Source organism: Stegostoma tigrinum, chromosome 10 (assembly GCF_030684315.1).
Source record: "Stegostoma tigrinum isolate sSteTig4 chromosome 10, sSteTig4.hap1, whole genome shotgun sequence".
NCBI lineage: Eukaryota > Metazoa > Chordata > Chondrichthyes > Orectolobiformes > Stegostomatidae > Stegostoma > Stegostoma tigrinum.
The window spans coordinates 51,434,922-51,455,913 of record NC_081363.1 but is presented as its reverse complement, the minus strand read 5'-3'; the positions used below and the strand labels follow the sequence as shown (position 1 = coordinate 51,455,913).

The 20,992-nt window shown below is 39.7% G+C and overlaps 1 protein-coding gene across 1 annotated transcript in view; it reads right to left on the bottom strand.

The window, feature by feature from the left end:
- The window catches only part of daam1a (dishevelled associated activator of morphogenesis 1a), a 203,855-nt gene that overhangs the window by 49,591 nt on the left and 133,272 nt on the right, over window positions 1–20,992 (bottom strand). The window contains exons 5-13 of the mRNA XM_048537719.1: window positions 15,198–15,269; window positions 7,059–7,153; window positions 4,450–4,783; window positions 1,974–2,084; window positions 1,624–1,727; window positions 1,480–1,546; window positions 1,268–1,385; window positions 516–654; window positions 315–373 (exon numbers count right to left, since the gene is read on the bottom strand). Of these exons, the coding sequence (XP_048393676.1) occupies window positions 315–373; window positions 516–654; window positions 1,268–1,385; window positions 1,480–1,546; window positions 1,624–1,727; window positions 1,974–2,084; window positions 4,450–4,783; window positions 7,059–7,153; window positions 15,198–15,269 (1,099 nt within the window). The remainder of the gene's footprint in view (window positions 1–314; window positions 374–515; window positions 655–1,267; window positions 1,386–1,479; window positions 1,547–1,623; window positions 1,728–1,973; window positions 2,085–4,449; window positions 4,784–7,058; window positions 7,154–15,197; window positions 15,270–20,992) is intronic.

Genomic DNA, 20,992 nt, shown 5'->3' with positions numbered 1-20,992 from the left:
GAAATGTCAGTTGGGATCCTCTTCACGTTTGCTATGGAGCTTCCAGAAATCAAATAAATACAGTATCGTCATCAGGGTTGCTATATCGTCCTACCTTTACACATGAGGAATTACTGTCTGAAGAGTAATTGGAAGGGTACTCATTCCTACAAAACAGCATATTAAGCAGTAGTTTCAGGAGAAAACAAAAAATTTAGAGTGGCAGTGGATAATAGAATTGCAATTTTAAAGCAGCACCATTTCCATGGCTGAAAGATACATGTTAGAACAAAGTTAAAAACATGAAACTAAAGTGAATAAAATAATGAACACACCTTTTCGCATTTTTTCAGCCTGTTCCTTCCATTGTTTGACTTCGTTTTCATTAACCAACCTATTTATGTTGGACATTGATTAAAAATTGTCACAATACAGTTTAACACATTATGAGAATTGAACAGTCTTCAAAATTAAAATGCCTAATATGACAATTTTAAAGATAAATAAAATAACAGGGAAAAAAAAAAAAAACTTACATTCTAACAACATTCCTCACATTGAAATTTTCCAGAGGAGTAACATCAGGATCATGTCCTTTATCATTCTGTAAAACTATCTGCTGCAATATTCGATCAAGCAGTAACCAGTATTGTACAGTGTTTCCACTTCGTTTATCTAATAAAGGGAGAAAATATTAAAATGGAATGGAATCATGCAGAATTCACAGGCCAGTTAAAATTTCTTTGAATATTATTCTGAGATCAATGAAGACGACAGAGTCAGATTACTGTTTAAAAATAAATCCATAACAAACTGGAATGCCTTATCGCTGAGCTTCTACATGAGTACAAGTAATATATATCCATGAACAACAAAGATTAGGTAAGAGATATTATTACAATAACTGAAACAGCACAGATGCATATTACTACTCTGGAACAATTTACACTGTATTAGCATATTAAAGTAAACCATATTCTTCAATTACTTTTCAAAATAGATTTCAAATATATTTCAGAAGTCACGTTAATTTAAATTGAGTTGACCATATTTTCGAATCAAGTCTTGATTTCCTTTCAGAGGAAGTAGCAACAGCAGATGCTGCAGAATCTGAGATAACAAGGCGTAGAGCTAGACGAGCAGCAGGCCAAGCCGCATCAGAGAAGCAGGAAGGCCAACGTTTCAGGCCTAGACTTTCTACACCATGATTTCCTTTCACTTTACTCACTCTTCGACTGAAAATTGAATGCACTGTTTTCCCTTAAATGAAATGATCCACAGTACTCACATGGCATTTGGAGACAATGATGGAGAATTGACATAAAGTGCGGGTATGCATCTGTATAACTGATCTTTTTCTTAACCAGTTCAAATACCTGGGTGGCACTCTTTGTGTCGATATGGACCTGAAATAGTACATTCATAACCATAAGTTAACAGACCAAACTTTTGTATTAATATGATTTGGCATAAAATGTAAACAATAACCCATTTACTCACCATCTCAAATCTTTTTCCTAGTTCAATTTCATCCTCGTTTCTTAGCATCTCAAAGAAATCCAAATGCCTAAGAAATGAACAGAGTTAGTATAAACACAGCATCAGTGTTTTAAATTTTATTTTCTGCAAATAAAGTACACTTACCTATCTAAAGTTGCATTTTCATGTTCACGTAATTTGTCAATAACAGGCTGAATACCCAACATTAAAAATTCATATCGGAGATGAACTCTGAAATCGAGACTTTCCTATTGGAACAAAAACAGTATTATAGGAAGCTTTTTTAAACCTATACCCAAGGAAAAAAATAAGAGGTCTAAACTGTAAATAAGTGGGAACCAGAAATGGCCAACAGCAGTATTGACAAATGAGTTGATAGCAAACAATTTTACACCATGCTCAAAATTAAAAATCATTCATGATAGGCAGGCTATAAAACAGGTTGCAATACTGGCATTGACAAATTTTAGGTCTTCTGAATAATAAGTTCTCACCTCTCCTGATCCTTGACTTAGAACAGCATTAATGAAAGACATAACAGCAGTTTTGAGATTCACTTCATCTTTGTACCTTCCTGTATTTCTGTCCAAGTCATTGACTAAAGTCTGAAGGAGAAAAAAGGGACCATACAGTTTGATGAGAAAATAATATGGGCACACATAAAAGTACTGCAAAGAAAAGTAAGTACTTTTAGTTTCTAACAGAGGTACCTAATGTGTTCATTTTTTCTTCATAATCGCAGATTGAAAATCAAATTCTACTATTCCTGAAGGATTACAGTCTAATCAAAATTTTAATATTTCAAAAACATTTTTCATAACCTTTTAAAATATTTTTCCAATAATTTTATTACTTTTTGTTGTACTACACATTATGCAGGTCATTAAAATATTATGTAGTGGCTTTACTAACTAAAGGAAAAATATAACTGACAAATTGCCCTATTTATAAACCTCTTCAGGATAACTTTCATATTTCACTGAACAGCAAGGAAATACTTCATATATTGATACTATGTCACTGGAAGAGTGGAGCAGAAATTAGAAGCCTAAAAATGATCAATATTAGTATATTGACAATGTGGTCAGTGCTGACTGGGACTTTGGAGTAGCAACAGGAAAGATATACACACTTCTAGTTGCCTCTGCTTAGAATTCATAAAAAGTTAAATTTGATGCTTCTGGCATCAAGACTGTCTACTAATGACACCTAGTATTACATAAGAGTAGGAGGACTACTCATCTGTCTCTAATCACACATCAAAACAAAGGAATTTAAAACAAAAAAGACAAGGTGACACTGTGTTTAACCATCCATATTGAGGGTCTTTTCTCTTGACATACACTGTTCTGGATTTGTTGCAGATCCTGCTTCATACCCAGACGTAGTTGATATTTGGGTAGTGAACTGCCAGCGTTGAATTAGCAATCAAGGAATCAAAATTAAAAGATGCTAGAGATAGCACAGTGGAGCTGGAGGAACACAGTAGGTCAGGCAGCAGAGGAGCAGAAAAGTTGACATTTTGGGTTGGGACCCTTCTTCAGAAATGGGGGAGGGGGAAGAAATAAAGAGAGAGCAGAGGGCTGGGTGCTGGTAAGATAGTTGGAATAGTGATAAGTGAATGCAGGTAGGGAAAGAAGGGTCACCAGCCCTGAAACATTAACTCTGTTTTTACCCTTCAGACGCTGCCAGACCCGCTGAGCTTTTCCAACAATTTTTTGTTTTTTGTATAGGTAAATACAGGTAGGAGGTGCATCGTAGGGAATTCGTCAGGTAGGTGGGGGGAGCAGATATTTGGGAGAGAAGATGGAGTCAAGTCATCCCCACCTCCTTGACCAGACAGAACCATCTTCTCTCCCACCTATCCATTCATCCCACCTCACTGACCAATCCTCATCATTCTCTAAGTGTACTCACATATCACCATCCCAACTACCTTCCCCAGCCCTACCCCTCCGCCAAGAATTTCCCAACTCCCTTCCCTCTCCCCATTTCTGAAGTTGGGTCCCAACCCGAAACATCAACTTTCCTGCTGCTCTGCCGCCCGGCCTACTGTGTTCCTCCAGCTCGACACTTATCTCGGACTCCAGCATCTGCAATTCTTGCTATCTCTGATAAAAGATCCTAGACCTGGTTTCTAAATGCTTGGTCAGTGCCTGATGTCTATAGCTGCATCCAAGTGCCAGTCTTTATGTAAAATGATACATCTGGCCCTCCAGATCATGTAGAAACTGTACTGTAACAGCACATCTCTCAGGATTGCAACAAAAGTTGTTGTGTAATAGATAGCAAGTATTTCCACTTAGTAACTTTAATTGTTAAAGATCTGTCCAATTGTCAAAGTTACTATTCAGCATTTACATTTTAAACTTGAATTAAAAAAGGCTAATTTTCAAACATCACAATTAAAAAAGAGACAAACATTAGCCTGATCTTTCTGGAAGCACTGAGTCAATTTTTATTTGCTTGGTACGTTCAGGACATTAGCCCACAGCACAATGTAAAAAATGAAATCATATAAAAGTGAAAAAACGTCAAATTAAAGAACTATCAAATCAGGCTAAATCAACTTTCTCTCTGAAGGAGAAAGATGCAATTTGCAATTTTTAAAACTATGAGTGAGGTAAATAAGCAAAAGCTCAAAAATTACTTCAGAGAAACTGCATAAGCAATAAAAGAACTGACAGTTACAAAGTTTAGGGATCATGGGATTAAAAAGGTCATATCGCGGTCATATTTTTCACATTCTGTATTCTACGAGGATAACACATCACTGCTACAATTGGCAGGAAACACGGATAAACTAAACCAAAAAGAAATTAGGCAGAAGCTCCTTTCAGGAAGTCAAGAGTCTCATAAGATGTTACTCAGTCTTGTTTTGTGAGGTGGATGCTCAGACCTTTATATGAATGATCATATATTTAATTCCATTTGATAAAATTGCAGGTCACAACCAGTGGGAAACTGTACCTGAAAACGTGTTCTTTCACTTGCATATTTCTGGTAGTGCAGCATTGCCTCCAAAACCTTCTTGTGACCACCTGGCACCAAACACACAGCTCCCAAAATTTCCAGGACTGCTACTTTAGTCTTTATATTTTCTGTTGTAAGGCTTTGAGCTATTACATTAATACTCTCTACATGAGCCAAAACATGGGCCCTGCCCTGAGAGTTGTTCATTAGTGCTTTAATACAGCCTATTAGAGAAGTATGTATTCGAGATTCTGATGTTTCGTAGTCCATACTTTTCAGAAAGTTCAGAATGCATGTTAAACCATCCAAGTCAATGAATCTGGTAACAAACCTGCCAAACAGAAGAATATCAGGCTCAAAACAAGCAAAAATAATTCAGTTGGTCATTATGCAATTTAAATACACATAATAGACTATAGTCCTCCTAGATGAATGGTTTTCAAAAAAAAAATTTAAATACTGTGCCATCCACGTGCATGACTGTGCATTCCTAGCTAAAACTGATTGTAAAACAAGGAAGGTCTAAGTAAAGAAAACAGGCTTGCAGAATAGTTGTTAAATAAATTTACAATCCAGGTAACGTACAAGCTCCTCAACTATTGTACTTGCATATCTAAAGTACAATGGAGTACAGAACAGGACAGTTACTTTTTAAGAAAAAAAAATCAACAGGTCTTCTGCCAGTACAGGTACAAACAGCACAGAAATTTAGAAACAAAGATTAAAAATCAAATTTACTTCAGTACCTGAGCAGAGTAATGTTTAAAAAGCAACCATCTTTAATTGCAGGATGCAAACACTATGGCACAATTGCTAACAATAGAATCAGGGGATTTCACTGATAATGCAATGGCACAAGAGGTGCAAGGATGTGAAAGGAGCGAATGAAGACCAGCACAATTAGGACGTAAGGGATCTTCAAATGAGGAATAACATTAAGTGAGGAGGTAGAGTATAAAAAAGGTAAAATACTTTTAAAATGGAGACTTAAAATGGAGGACTCCCTATATTCATGACACTTGCTGATCTTAGTCAACTACCTAACGAAACCTTCAGAAAGCTTATTTGCCAAAACAGAAGAGAGAGAAGATTAAGAGCCTTAAAAAGAACATTTATCAATTATAGAAAGGTAATTATAGAAATTAACTACAGTTATGCCAAACTGAAATTGATTGCTTTATTGGGTGGTTTCATTTAAGGCCAATGATACCAACAGGTGGAGCACCACATGCACAATATTCGGGTGGTGTAGGGTAACACGACCACACAGACATAGTATGGCACCAGCCAAACTAAAGATGGTGCTGCCCATCCATTCACAGTCAAGAAACTCTGCAGCATCCTAACAGGGTTAAATATTTAGATCAAGAAGATTTCAAACCACAATAATTGTTTTCCCCATGGGCTGTGGCCAATGTTGGCTGGGCCACCATTTAATGTCCATCATTAGTTGCCTTTGAGGGTTGTAATGGCAAGCCTTCCATGTTAAAATGAGGAATTGTACTTTAAGTGAGGAGGGGGGCATTAAAAAGCAAAAAACAACTTTAAAAAAGTGGAGACATAAAACAAGGGCTCCCCATACTCTCGCTAATCTTTGCAACTACTAGCAGGTAGCATTGCATCATAGAACATAGAACATAGAACAGTACAGCACAGAACAGGCCCTTCAGCCCACAATGTTGTGCCGACCATTGATCCTCATGTAAGCACCCTCAAATTTCTGTGACCATATACATATACATGTCCAGCAGTCTCTTAAATGACCCCAATGACCTTGCTTCCACAACTGCTGCTGGCAACGCATTCCATGCTCTCACAACTCTCTGCGTAAAGAACCTGCCTCTGACATCCCCTCTATACTTTCCACCAACCAGCTTAAAACTATGACCCCTCGTGCTAGCCATTTCTGCCCTGGGAAATAGAGTTGATAGCCAGAGACTATCTATGCCTCTCATTATCTTGTATACCTCAATTAGGTCCCCTCTCCTCCTCCTTTTCTCCAATGAAAAGAGACCGAGCTCAGTCAACCTCTCTTCATAAGATAAGCCCTCCAGTCCAGGCAGCATCCTGGTAAACCTCCTCTGAACCCTCTCCAAAGCATCCACATCTTTCCTATAATAGGGCGCCCAGAACTGGACGCAGTATTCAAATCTAAATGAGATTATTCAGAAAAATATATTTTAGAATCAAATAGCTAGGATTAGTTGACATTTTCAATGTCTGATTTCCTTCTACCATCCTGGTAATGGAATGTTTAGCTGAAGATTTACACTTTATCAGCTAGCAATGTTTCTTGTTAATAACTGAATTAGGAAGCAAGAGTCAACACCAGATGTAGCTGAAGACAGCTTTCTTAGCGACTATGAAGTTTGATCTATATTCGAGTTTAATTCATTTGACATTTGGATCCCCAAATTTCCCCATTTGATACTGACCGTTAAATTAGAATCTCAGATCATTCTGTATCATGACATCATCCACACATCCATCACCCATACTATTAAATGAAATTCCTGGCACATGCAAGTGACACTGATGGTCACCTTTAATAGAAACAAACACAGTCTTTCAATGTAAAATCATAAGCATAAATCAAAGACAGATGCCTCATTGGTTGCGTTCTCAGTGCAGTCTTCAAACTCTCAATAGTTTTATTCCTTTCTTCCTCATCTTCTTTCTCCAAAGCTATCAACGATTTTCTCTAAAAAGCAAATAAAAATCAGTTCACTAATTCTTTCCTTTAATATTACAGCATGCAAAAATGATAAAGAAAATGAACACTTTTGATACAATAGGCTGGAAAAGAAATGTATGTCAAATTAACCGCCCAGCTTCAAGTTAGTTTTTGGATCTAAATCAGCATCCGTGGTTCAATTTTGCACAGCCATCAAGACCACGAAGACTGATTGTCACAAGCAAGATGTGCAAGAAAGGAAATAATTTTCTCCAACACATAAGCTAATTATCCTAATAAACTTAGGAGGCTGCACTACGTAACGAAGCCTAAATGGGGGGCCTCTATTTCTGTATTCTCAGACTGCATGAGTAACTCTGCAAAATTACATGATATTCTCATTAAAAAACACTGAATTAGATATTTATGATAAGCAATTGCCAATTTATTTTAATCAGCATTATTTAGTTATTTTACACGAAACATTTCTACAGATTTTGGAATGCACTGATGAGAGAAAAAAGATTCAACACTAAACAGTTAGGTCACCTTCAAGTGTTCAGAAGCAATTTCCTATTTGAAGCCAATTGGCATCCCCCAAAATTGTATTTTGTTGGTACTAGGAGTGTTAGTACATTCAATAGTGCATAAATACGTATAATATGCTGCGGTATATGTTCACAGAGACAGGGACAAGTATCAGTCTTTGAGCTCATTCCAATATTGAGCTAAATCATTGCTGATCTCCAACTGCATTGTCTACCTTACTTTTGTTCCATGTCCCTTGAAACTCCGACAAAAAACAAGATCTCAACTGAAGAATTTAATTGTCATTTTTTATTCTGGCATCAGTCCAGATTTCAACTAACATCTTCGCAAATGCATTATTCCTGATTCCACTCATTAATGACTCTGGTTACAATTTTAACAAGATTATTCTCCATTGTTGTGATTTTTGGTTCATAATCTTCACACTAGAATCATTACATTTTGGTAACATTTCGAACAGTTCTAAATTATCCGTTTACTTTGCGCAAAATGTTTCATACTTTAATTTCCACCTGATAATCTGCAAGCTGCAAAACAAAAGCTCTCCAAGCTATGGGTTCTTCCCCAAAGCAAAGAAAATCTCAATCCTTCTAAATTGGGAAAGTGTAGTGCTACTCAATGATTTAGTTTGTCCACTCGTAAAACTTTCCTAGTGCAAATTAATCCCTGTCATCACTCCAGGAACTCCTGTCACATGGATTTCAAAATTAAATGGCTCCAGGAACACACTTGGAGGTGCTGGTGTTGGACTGGGGTGGACAAGGTCAGAAATCAGCCAAATCCAGGTTATAGTCCCAACAGTTTATGTGAAAACACAAGCTTCGTGCCTCGCTTCTTCTTTAGGTGCAAGTTAGAGAGGTAGTATCAGACACAGAATTTATAAGTGAAAGATCAAAGGGTCACACCACTGATGAGGATGTATTAAACAAACCTAAGGTGCTGTTAAATCTTAATTAGTTATTACATTTTAATTGATTAACATGTATATGTAAATCCCTGAATTCCTTTGGAGTCACTGTCCTGAAAGAATTAAAGATTTAATCAGTGTAAAGAAGAGATGATATTTTAGGTCAACATCTGTTAGGTATTTTGCCACGTTTAGAATCAGAGTCAGACAGGTTCTATTTCTAAATTAAGAATTTATAAACACCACAGTCACTGACTATCTATAAATTGTGTGCTTTTTGAGCAAAGTCAACTGTATGTGCCAATACAAATTCACTCCATTGATGAGAGCACACGTGGCGAGGAGAAGTGGGGGGGGGGGGGGGGGGGGGGGGGTGGAGAGGCGCGGTGCGGTGAAGAGAGCGAGCGAGAGAAAAAGGAGAGAGCGAGCGAGAGAAAAAAGGAGACAGCATGTGCATGTAGTGTGGTGGGGTCACCTGCAGTGCAGTGAACAAAGATCTCAGTTGAGGCCCTCATGGGTAATGAGCTTGGCTATCAGCCTCTGCTCAACGACTCTACACTGTTGTGTATACCGAAATACCGGAGTCTGCCTTAGGAGGACACAAGGTTGAATGTCTTTGACCGCTGAAGCGTCCACCATAGAAGGAGCATCCCTGTTTGGCAATTGTTGTGCGCTGTCCATTTGTCCGTGGCCATATAGTGTACACAAGTGTTCACCTACATACCATGCATCGTGGTGGCATCCTTGCCTGCAGTGTATGAAATAGACTGCAGTGGCCGAATCACATGGGCATCTGCCTTCCGTTTGGTGGGCGCTGTTTCCACTTGTGGTGGTAGTGTCCTAGAAGGCCTGACATGTCTTGCAGAAGCTGCCATGACAGGGTTGTATAGTTTTGTGACCGATGTTGTCCTGAAGGCTGGGTAGTTTGTTACGAACAATGGCCTGTTTAAAGTGTGGTGGTTGTTTGAAGGTGAGAAGTGGAGGCATGGGGAAGATCTTGGCAAGGTGCTTAAAGTCATCAATAATGTGTTGAAGGTTATGAAGAACATGGTGTAGTTTCTCCACTCCCAGGAAGTACTGGATGGCGAAGGGTACCGTGTCAGTGTATCCGATGTCTGTCTTCTAGGACGTCATTACGGTTTTTTCCTCGTAGTGGCACGTCGGAACTGGCAATGAGGATGCCCTTCAACACCTTCAGGTGTCTGTCCTGTTCGTCCTCATCTGAGCAGATCCTGTCTATATGTAGGCCTTGTCCATAGGGGATGGCTGTTTTAATGCGTTTTGGGTGGAAGCTAGAGAAATGCAGCATTGAGAGATTATCCGTGGGCTGGTGGTAGAGTAATGTACAGAGGTGTCCACCCTTGGGAGGTGTGTGTGTCCAAGATTGAGACTGACTCTAAAATGAGTAGCCCATGGTAAGTGTGATGGTAGGATGAAACTCATCTCCATGCAGTTTTCTCAGTGATTCCTCGCCATAAGTCCAAAGGAAGAAAACGTTGACATTTATCTGGTGTATCGCATTGGTTAGAGGTATAGCACAAAGTAGTCTTGTTCAATCCTTGGCATGGCAATTTTGCCATATTGGAGAGTAAATGTGGTTTCTATGGCGGTTCCATGGGTCTTTATAAAGAATTGGTTGCCGAAGGTGAAGCTGTTGTGGTCGATGAAGCGGATGTGCTGGGCGTTCAGGTCCATTGTTCCCTGAAGGTGGCAACGCAGGTCAATAGGGTGGTCAAGGCAGCATACAAGCATGCTTTCCTTCATTGGATGGGGTATTGAGTACAAGAGTTGGCAGGTCATATTACAGTTGTAGAAGAATTTGGTTCGGCCACATTTAGAATACTGCGTACATCTTGGTTGCCATATTACCAAAAGGATGTGGATGCTTTGGAAAGGGTGCAGAGGAGGTTTACCAGGATGTTGCCTGGTATGGACAGTGCTAGCTGTGAAGAAATGTTGAGTAGATTATTTTCATTAGATAGATGGAGATTGAGGGGGTGACCTGATTGCGGTCTACAAAATCATGAGGGGTATAGACAAGGTGGATAGCAAGAAGCTCCCCCCGCCACCACCCACAGAGTGGGGGTCTGGTTTACTAGGAGTCAATTACTAGGGGTCATGAGCTCAAAGTGAGAGGAGGAAAGTTTAAGGGAGATATGCGCAGAGGGTGGTGGGTGCCTGGAACTCATTGCCAGCGGAGGTGGTAGACGCAGACATGATAGTGTCTTTTAAGATGTATCTGGATAGGCAGGGAGCAAAGGGATACAGACCCTTAGAAAATAGATGACAGGTTTAGAGAGGGGATCTCAATCGGCGGAGGCTTAGAAGGCCGAAGGGCCTGTTCCTGGGCTGTAATTTTCTTTGTTCTTTGGATGAGTTGTAGAATGACGTCTGGAAATTGGTGGTTGGTGGTATTGAACACTGAGGCTGTTGTGGCAATGCCATCGGAGTGGGGGATGCTGGTGTAGAGTGTGAAACATCCATTGTGAAAAGGAATGTTCCTGGTTGACTGGTCCATGGGTGTTGAGTTTTTGTAAATCTGTAGTGCTACAACAGAACCGGAGGCATTCCCTTGGACAATGGGTTTTAAAATGCCTTCGACATAGCCAGGGAGGTTCTAACAGAGTCCCATTGCGTGATACCATGTGACACCCAGGCGTGTTAGCTTTGTGTATCTTTGGAAGGCAGAAGTCGTCCCCTCCCCAGGATGAGTATGTGTAGGGTACTCTGAAGGACTGAATCAAAGTCTTGACCAGTCTGTTCGGTTGATGGGTATGTTCTTTGTCTGGGTTGGCTGTCGTCTGTGTTCTAGGTTATTCAGCTGTCGGCACACTTCCTTGCAGTAGTCTGTTCTATTCTGTGTGACAATGGCTCCCCCTTTGTCACCAAACCAGCAGACAATGTTGTGATTGGTCTTGACAGCATGGATGGCATTGAGTTGTACCTGGGTAGCTTTGCATTAACCTTGTGAGTGCAGCTGATTAATCTGGCATTCACACATTCTCTTCTGGCTTGAGCATATCTGTCAAGCCCCAAGCAGCGGCCATCCACAGGGGTCCAATCTGACGACTCCTTTGCCCGCTCCCCCTTGGATCTCTGTTGACTGATCTGATTCGCTAGGTGTCTCATTGGGCTCACTGTTTACGTCTTGGAAGAATTCCCAGTCTCATATCTAATGAATTCCTGGTCCTGCAGCAGATGCAATCAGGTTCATTTTGGTGGTGGGGCAAAAATTAAGTCCTCAGCTGAGAACTTCGCTCTCATTTGTTTGAAGGCTGTGGTCAGATAAGTTGACGATGGATTTTCCCATGGTGGTACTGCTTTTAAACGGAAGACATGGTTATTAGGAGATAACAAAGTGGGTAGCTGGATGAACACAGCAGGCCAAGCAGCATTTTAGGAGCACAGAAGCTGATGTTTCGGGCCTAGACCCACATGGTTATTGCTGGTGATGATGCCAGTTTCTCCAGCCTCTTGTTCTTAGTGTAGTTCAGTTGCCTCATCTGTTTGGCAGTGTCTCATAACTGTACTGTATAACTATATCTTGAGCCCAAGCTGAGAATATGGATTATACCTCAATTTCAATGTTACAGCGTTTGCTATAGAGTTAGTGTATGAGATGATTGAGGAGTTTGCGAGAGGTGCACCAGCAAAGTCTCTCAGCGTAATCAGTGTCAACTTCAGTGGGGTCACAATCTGTAATCCTTTCAGAACTACCTCTCGCTAACACCAGAAGGAAGAAGACTCCTAAAGCTTGTGTTTTCAAATAAACCAGTTGAACTATAACCTGGTGTCGTGTGCTTTCTGACCCTCGCCAGAAATACCAACAAGTTTTATCACACACTTTGATTCACACTCTTAACTTGGTGTCCCCTCAAAACCTGGAAACAGGACTCTCCACTACTTCATCCATATCCCAAATAAAACTAATTAAAAATAATAGAAGCATCAAGTGATTCCTGGGAAACACTACTAATGGATTTACAATTTGCTTACCTATTTCTTTCAAGTTTCTACCTCATGATACATCAGGTCCTGAGGATTAGCCATCATAAGTCCCATTATTTTCTCTATCACATTTTTCCCCAAAATTTGTACTAACCCAAGTTTCTCTGCTCAACTTATCTTTAAAAATTCTCTGACCAACAGCTGACTTGTATTTATACAGTACCTCTAACACAGAATTGCAGAGTTGTCAGAAAAAAGGCTATTCAGTCTGTCATGTCTATACTGGCTCTCCAAAAGAACATCTTATTGTCCTGCTGTTCCCTGTAACCCTGCACATTCTTCCTTTTCAGATTAAAATCTTATAATTCCCTTTTAAATGCTTCAATTGAAACTACCTCGATTACACATTCAAAGTGTATGTTCCAAATACAAAGCACTCATTGCGAGTGTGTTTCCCGATAATAGTGCCACAAAGATATGAGCAAAACAAGCTGGATGTAGCAGAAGAAACTCCTTACAGAATTCTGCATAGGCACTTGACAGCTGAAGGCAATGCCGTCAATAGTGCAGCAATTACAATTGCTGGTATTTTGTTTTTTTCCTCTTCGTTCTAGCACTGACATATAATATTTGTTTAACAAGTTTGTTATTTCCTTACCTTCAAATTTGGTCTCACCTCTATTTTAAGTATGGATTCATATTCCCATTTTACAACTATTGTCTCAATGCATTTATAAACATTTTTGATCCTTACTTCACAACATTGCTTGCAAGAATTTCATATTCACATTTTGCACTTTCCTTACTTTATATTCTTTCATTCATTTTTAAAACACTTCCTGCCTGAACTTCTATATTTATGTGTATGAGAGCAATTGTTCTTTCAGTTTGAAATGGTTCACCTATATTTAAGTATTGACTCTGGCTGTGCAACTGAATAAATGGAGTCTACGTTTGCCCTTGATGAGCACACGTATTGCAATGAACTAAATAATTTATGTGTTTCATATCTATTTATATGTAGTTCATTCCAGTTTTCTTTGTTCCAATTGTTTCTCATCCTTTTGATGTCTGCCTTAGATTTAAAACTTCCCGCAAACCCAACATTAAATTTAGGATCAGCCACATTGCAGCACTGTGGAAGTGGAAGCATTCCTAAAAGGTACATCAAAAGGATGTCGAAATTGTATTCAACTCAAAATAAACATTTTAATTGCAAACATAGCCAGTTCTATTTAGTGTACTAAGCATTCTGAAGCAGAATTGACTTATGAATGGACCTCTCAGAGTTGGTCTTTCTCGGAACCTTCTTTATAGCTGTAACATTATGCTCTGCATTCTATTTTATTATCTTGATGTACTTATGTAAGGTGTGATTCATCTAGATAGGGAAAGTACTTTTTTGTGTACTATGTCTTAGTACACATGACAATAATAAATCAAATTAAACAGTAGTAGCCTTATTATTACATCCCAAGCTGAGTTCCATAATAAAGACCGAATGTTTAAAGTAGCTTATTAAGTTATCCAGCAAAGATATGGACCGCACAGATCAAGAACATCCTAGTTTTTTTTTTAAGATTAGATTAGATTCCCTACAGTGTGGAAACAGGCTCTTTGGCCCAACAAGTCCACACGGCCCCTTGAAGCATCCCACCCAGACCCATCCCCCTATAACCCACTCACCCCTGAACACTACAGGCAATTTAGCATGGCCGATCCACCTAGCCTGCACATCTTTGGACTGTCGGAGGAAACCAGAGCACCAGAGGAAACCCACTCAGACAGGGGGAGAATGTGCAAACTCCACACAGACAGTCACCTGAGGCTGGAATCGAACCCGGGTCCCTGGCGCTGTGAGGCTGCAGTGCTAACCACTGAGCCACCATGCCGCCCCATGTTCTTGATTTATTTAGTTCCTGATCTCTGCAGAGTTATAGATTTCAGCTGTACTAACAGTAGGAACACTGATTTTTACACCTCAAAAGGGAAAAAACAAAATCCTATCTTGATGGCAACCATTAGCCCTTTCTGGTCATGCACAAGCAGATACTGAGAGAGGAGGGAATCATGTTTGGTTGCAACGCTCCACTGCAGTTCAATAGCCCATCAACATTCAGAGTTAAGGTTCAAGCAAGAGAATAGCTGCTCAGTGAAGTATCAGAACACTGTCAGTATACACTGAGCTCTAGTCTCAATACTTTTGAGGTAAACATTGATTAGAAAGGCAAAACAAAGCAGATACCAATTCATTTAAAAACAGAAATAGAAGATGGGCCTTCATTATCATTGCTTTGATAATGGCAAAATAACCGATAACTCATGAGCAAAAGTGCACATACCAGTTTATGGAATTTGTCACTTGAGAAGCATTATTAGTTAAGAACAATGTGAGAAATAAGCTACCTCAGTCCAAAATTAAAGGTGCAAAATTCCACACTTACTGTTTTCTAAAAGTTTGAATTAAAGGTAAATAGAGAGAAACCTAAAATTTCAAAGTGAGCTGCAACACAATTGCTATTTTCCACTTACTCCCATTCACTGTCTCTGTCAAAAAACAACTTCTTCAACGAACAAATGCATTTTAAAAATCATTATCAGAACTATGGCTACACTTGATGAATAGTATGGTTTATAAGTGTAGAGAATAATAAAATGAATACTTACAACTGCCATAGAGTTTAACTGATCAATGTAAAACTCTGGCCAGCTTGTAGCTCCTTTGTTTTCTTCTTGCTCCTAAAAGAAGGTAGATTGTACAATTATCACCAAATTACCACAAGTGTATGATAGGAGAAAGGGAATGGAAAGATTTAACGGGAATAGAGTGAACTTTTTCCAGTGGTATTTGGAGTGAATATCACCGGCTGTAGTTTTAATGTCTATGCTGACTTAACTAATTTCAGCAGGGGGAGTAACTCTGTACCAGTGAGAAAATCTATTAAAATTATTGTTCTGAGTACTAGATGGTCATCTATGCTATAGTAAGTATTTGACTGTTCAGCGAGGGTAGAATCAGGCTCTGGTTCGATAGCCTCAAATAGCTATGCTAATACTGTGCAAACTGCCCGGAGTCATGACATTATACAGAGAACTGCTAACAGTATGGATACTGAGTGGGAAACAAACAGAATGGCAGCATCTAAATAGCAGTGCACAGCAAAGGCCAACAGCTAGGGTGTGGCTTGCATATTGAAATATTTGAAAAGTGAGAATTAGCACCTTTGGGGGAATTTGCTAAGAAACTGGAAGCCAATGGAACCTGGTAACAACTGGCTTGATGTGAAGGCAGGTCATAAAAGGTGCTTGTGGATTTTGCATAAATTGCAATTTAGGTAAATTGATTTTTCCAGCCTCCCTCATTTCAAACTTGAAGTTGGACAAGGCAGTAACATCATACTACAGCAAAAGTAAAAGCAAGAACTCTGCACGCAGGCAGACAACATTAAAGGTATTCAAATATTTTCATGAATGTCAAATGCAGCAATCCACAGAAACAAAAACTTCACTGAAAAAAATCCACAATGCGTTGACACAGTGAAACTATTAGGACTCCATTGATGATAATAATAGACATGTCAAATCCCAAAGTGAAATCTGGGTTGATAGAATAAGTTTCAATTTTTGCTTACCATGCTGGCCAGTCATTAACCAGATTTACAAGAGACTGCCAATGTACTTTTAGCAAACAAAGACATGCATTAGAAAGATGAACTGTAGTACACTATCACAATATCCATTTGAAATGGCCTCATTACAAATATCAGAAAGGTAAACTAAACCCTTTCATCCCAATAATACTCTTAGGAACACCCACACTCAGGTGAAAAGTCACCTGGTCGCCACACTAAATCTCATTGTTGTTACAGCCATGTTGGCAGTACAATCTACATCCTGGGGTTATCATTGACCAGAAACACAACTGGACTCACCACATAAACTCAGGTTTCTACAGGAGAAGGTCAGAGGCTAGGAATACTGCAGTAAGTAACTCACCTCCTGACTCATCAAAGCCTGTTTACCATCTACGAGGCCCGAGTCAGGCATGTGATGGAATGCTCCCCAATTGCCAACACATGCAGCCCAGAAGAAGCCTGATACCATCCAAGATAAAGCAGCCTTCTTGGTTGGCATTGCATCCACAAGCATCCATTTCTTCTACCATTGATGCACAGCAGGAGCCTTGTGTTCTACGTACATGATGCACTGCAGAAATTCACCGAAGATCCTCAGACAGCACCTTCCAAACCCAAAATCACTTCCATCTAGAAGGACAAGCGCAGCAGATACATGGGAACACCGCCACCTCCAAGCCACTCACTGTCCTGACTTAGAAATATATTGCTATTCCTTCAGTCAATTCTAGAATTCTGGAATTCTGGAATTCCCATCCTAATGGCATTGTGGGTCAACCCACTGCAGGTGGACTGCAATGGTTCAAGGCAGCAGCTCACCACCACCTTCTCAAGGGCATTTAGGGATGGGCAATAATATTGGCCAGGCAGCAATGCCCACATCCCACCAATAAATAAACAATGAAGCAAAGAGTTTCTTGGCAAAATTTCTGCATTCATCCAATGCTATTTTCGTTAGCCTCTTCCCAAGACCCTTAAACAAGCTAACTCAGCTTTTTGGCTATTTCATATGTCTTCAATGCTCTTCAAGAAGAATGTCTTTCTTTCTGACATCTAAACAGTCTTCTGTTTCTGGCTTTTTCTTCTAAGCAACTCAGGGCTTCTTCCCTTCTGCCCTAAGATTACTAACAAATAGCACCTCTTCTGTTGGGAACCTCTTCTCTCCGACGAAGCCTACTACTGGGTGACTTCTGGATTGGTCTGACTTTCCACAGCAAGAAACAGCAGTTGTTTTGTCCGCTAATGCACTGAACCGTTCACCTCAAAAGAATTAAAGAGCTAATTTTTGCATATAAACAAAACAAACGTCCAGACATCCCAAATCACACTTAGAACAAGCAGAAATGAAACTTAAAATGATGGTTAGCCCTCAACACAAAACACAGAACAACAATTTAAAGTTAAAGCTACACACCATTCCTCACTTTAAAACCCAAGCTGAGCATTAATACTTTGGAGCCCTCACCACAAAACCAATAGAAGAATGAGTATCAAACATGCTGAAATAAACACTCAGCTTTAAATATTAACATTAATATGCAAATAAACTTTTACTTGATTAGCAAAGGATAAAAACATGCACATAAATGAGGAAATCATGCAAAATTTTATAATCTCATTTTTGATGCCAGAAAACATCAAACTCTTGAACTGACAGAGTATTCCTTAACTGTAAAAGGAGGAAATAAAGTATTTTCTTTCAAATAGCTACTTTTTTTGGCCTGATGACTGTCAAAGAAATTTTAAGCAGCCACTCAGAAAAGGAGAATAGCACGTAAGAGAACGCATGCAAAACCAAATTAAAGAGGAAGAGGGGATAAAAGAACAGCCATGGTATTCAGAAAGCAACATCAAATTTGACGACATCTAGGAATTAAACTTTACAGTGCACATTTATTATTTTAATTAAACACAATATTCAAGATTAAGGGATTATTAAATCCTCTCATACACAGATGCCAGAACAGCATAAAAACACTAATTTAGGCATTGCAAAGTGATGTGAATGCAAGTATCACAGCATTAATCTATTGGGATATAGTAGTACAGTGATAATGTTACCGGACTGGTAAATACTATGATAAATGTGGCGTTTACAGGGAAAGGGTGCGTTGCTGGTCAGGAGGCTGGTGCAGACTCAATGGGTTGAACGATCTCTATCCACACTGTCAGGATTCTATAATTCTACAATTCTGTTACCAACTTCACTTGATTTTGGAGGCTTCAATGAGTGGGAGGAATATTCAATGCCTTAAATTTACAAAGATAAGGGTGGCATGGTAGCTTAGTAATTTGCACTGATGCCTCACAGCGCCGGGGATCCAGGTTCAATCCCAGTTTTGGATGACCGTCTGGAGTTTGCATGTTCTCTCATATTGGTGTGGGTTTCTGCCAGATCTTCCAGTTTCCTTCTACACTCCAAAGATGTGTAGGTCAGGTGGACTGGTAAATTTTCCCAGTGTCCAAAAATATGCGGGCTAGGTGACAGCCATGGTAAATATGGCGTTACAGGAATAGGGCTGGGGGTGGCTTTTGGCAGGATGCTCTTTGGAGAGTTGATGCAGACTCGATAGATCAAATAGCCTCTTCCTGCTAGCAGGAATTCTGTTTCGCTCACTTGTAACCTAAAAGCATTGATCAAGGGCCAAGAGTTAAGGATTTAAATTCCATCATAGCAGTTGTAAATTTTAAATTTAGTTAGTTAGTTAGTTAATAAATATTGACGTAACAGCTAGTTCAGCAATAGTGAGCGTGTAACTGTCCAATTTTCAATTCTTCAAAACAAAACTGATTCAACAATGTCCTTTAGATAAAGAAATCTGCCATCGTTTCCTAGTTTGGTCTAATTATTCCAACCATAGAGCACTATGGTTTATTTTCACGACCCCCTTGCGATTGCCTGGCAAGCCACTCAGTTAACTGTGAGTAGGAACAAAAAATAAATGCTGACCAAGTCAACACTACACATTGATCAATTTTAAAGCCATAATTTCCAAATTCAGATATTCATGCCACTTTCTGGTGCATACGAATGCTATGTCGAGACAACTGATCCATCGGTAGAAGACTGGGCTTAATTCACGAAATGTTACATTTAATGGTATTAAATGCAAAGGTGTTAACATGCAAAATACAGAGAAACTTCCAAAAAAAACCAAGTACAAGCCTGTTCTCATCTTAAATGTCGTCTCATTTCAGTTTTAAATTTACCCCCTCTAATTTTAAGGCTATGCCCACTGATCCTAGTCTCCCCGCCTAACGGAAACAACTTCCTAGCGTCCACCCCTTCTAAGCCATACATTATCTTGTAAGTTTCTATTAGATCTCCCCTCAACCTTCTCTACTCTAATGAGTACAATCCCAGGATCCTTAGCCGTTCATCGTACATAAAACCTACCATTCCAGGGATCATCCGTGAGAATCTCTGCTGGACACGCTCCAGGTCTATTATGTCCTTCCTGAGGTGTGGGGCCCAAAATTGGACACAGTATTCTAAATGGGGCCTAACTAGAGCTTTATAAAGCCTCAGAAGCACATCTCTGCTTTTATATTCCAACCCTCTTGAGATAAACGACAACATTACATTCGCTTTCTTAATCACGGCCTCTGCCCCACCCACCTCCCTATTTTAACCTTTAGAGAATCCTGGACCAACACTCCCAGATCCCTTCGTACTTCTGCTTTACAAATTTTCTCACCATTTAGAGAATAGTCCATGCCTGTATTCTTTTTTCCAAAGTGCAAAACCTCACATTTACTCACATTGAATTTCATCAGCCATTTCCTGGACCACTCTCCGAAACTGTCTAAATCTTTCTGCCACTTCCCCAACTCCTCAGTACTACCTGCCTGTCCACCTATCTTCGTAAAGTGTAATTTTTCAGAAATTACAAATTTAAACAGCATTCTGAAAAATGTTCTAATGCAAAATTATGAAAGGGAGGAAAACAGTTGTCATGATAAAGCTTCATAAACATTTGAATTCTGAAGGAGGATCAGTGGTACCAAAACATTTTTCTCCACAGGTGCTGCTAGACATGAGATTTTCAGCACTCTGTTTCTGTCATCTCCTGGTTGATTTGAAGTTCCAAATGCATGCCGTACTTCACGTCAATATTCATCACCAAATGACTTGACCATAATATCCTTGACAAGTGGCACCAAACAAATCGATACCAAGTCTTGCAGGATTCCAAAATGAGGATCCTGGACATCAAGGTGTAATCAAAATTTGTCATTCATTATTAGATTCCTTTAATTTTCTGTAAATGTTGACTTTCTGGAACATACCTGAATGGGATGAAGCTATAGAAGTTATCAGACAGGTTTTGAAGGAAAACAGGCTGTTGAGGTAAAGCACTAAAAAAACACTGCGAAGAAAATGTTTACACTAGATTCCCTACAGTGTGGAAACAGGCCCTTCAGCCCAACAAGTCCACACTGCCCCTGGAAGCATCCCACACACCCCTGAACACTACTGACAATTTAGATTGGCCGATCCACCTAGCCTGCACATCTCTGGACTGTGGGAGGAAACCAGAGCACCTGGAGGAAACCCACACAGACACAGGGAGCACGTGCAAACTCCACACAGACAGTCGCCCGAGGCTGGAATCAAACCGGGTCCCTGGCACTGAGGCTGCAGTGCTAACCACAGAGCCATCATGCCGCCCCAAAGAATCAGAATCCCTACAGTGTCGTAACAGGCCCATCAGGTCCACACTGACCCTCTGAGCATCCCACCCAGACCAATCCCTATAACCCACCTAATATACACATCTCAAACACTATGGGCAATTTAACATGGCCAATCCACCTAACCTGCAT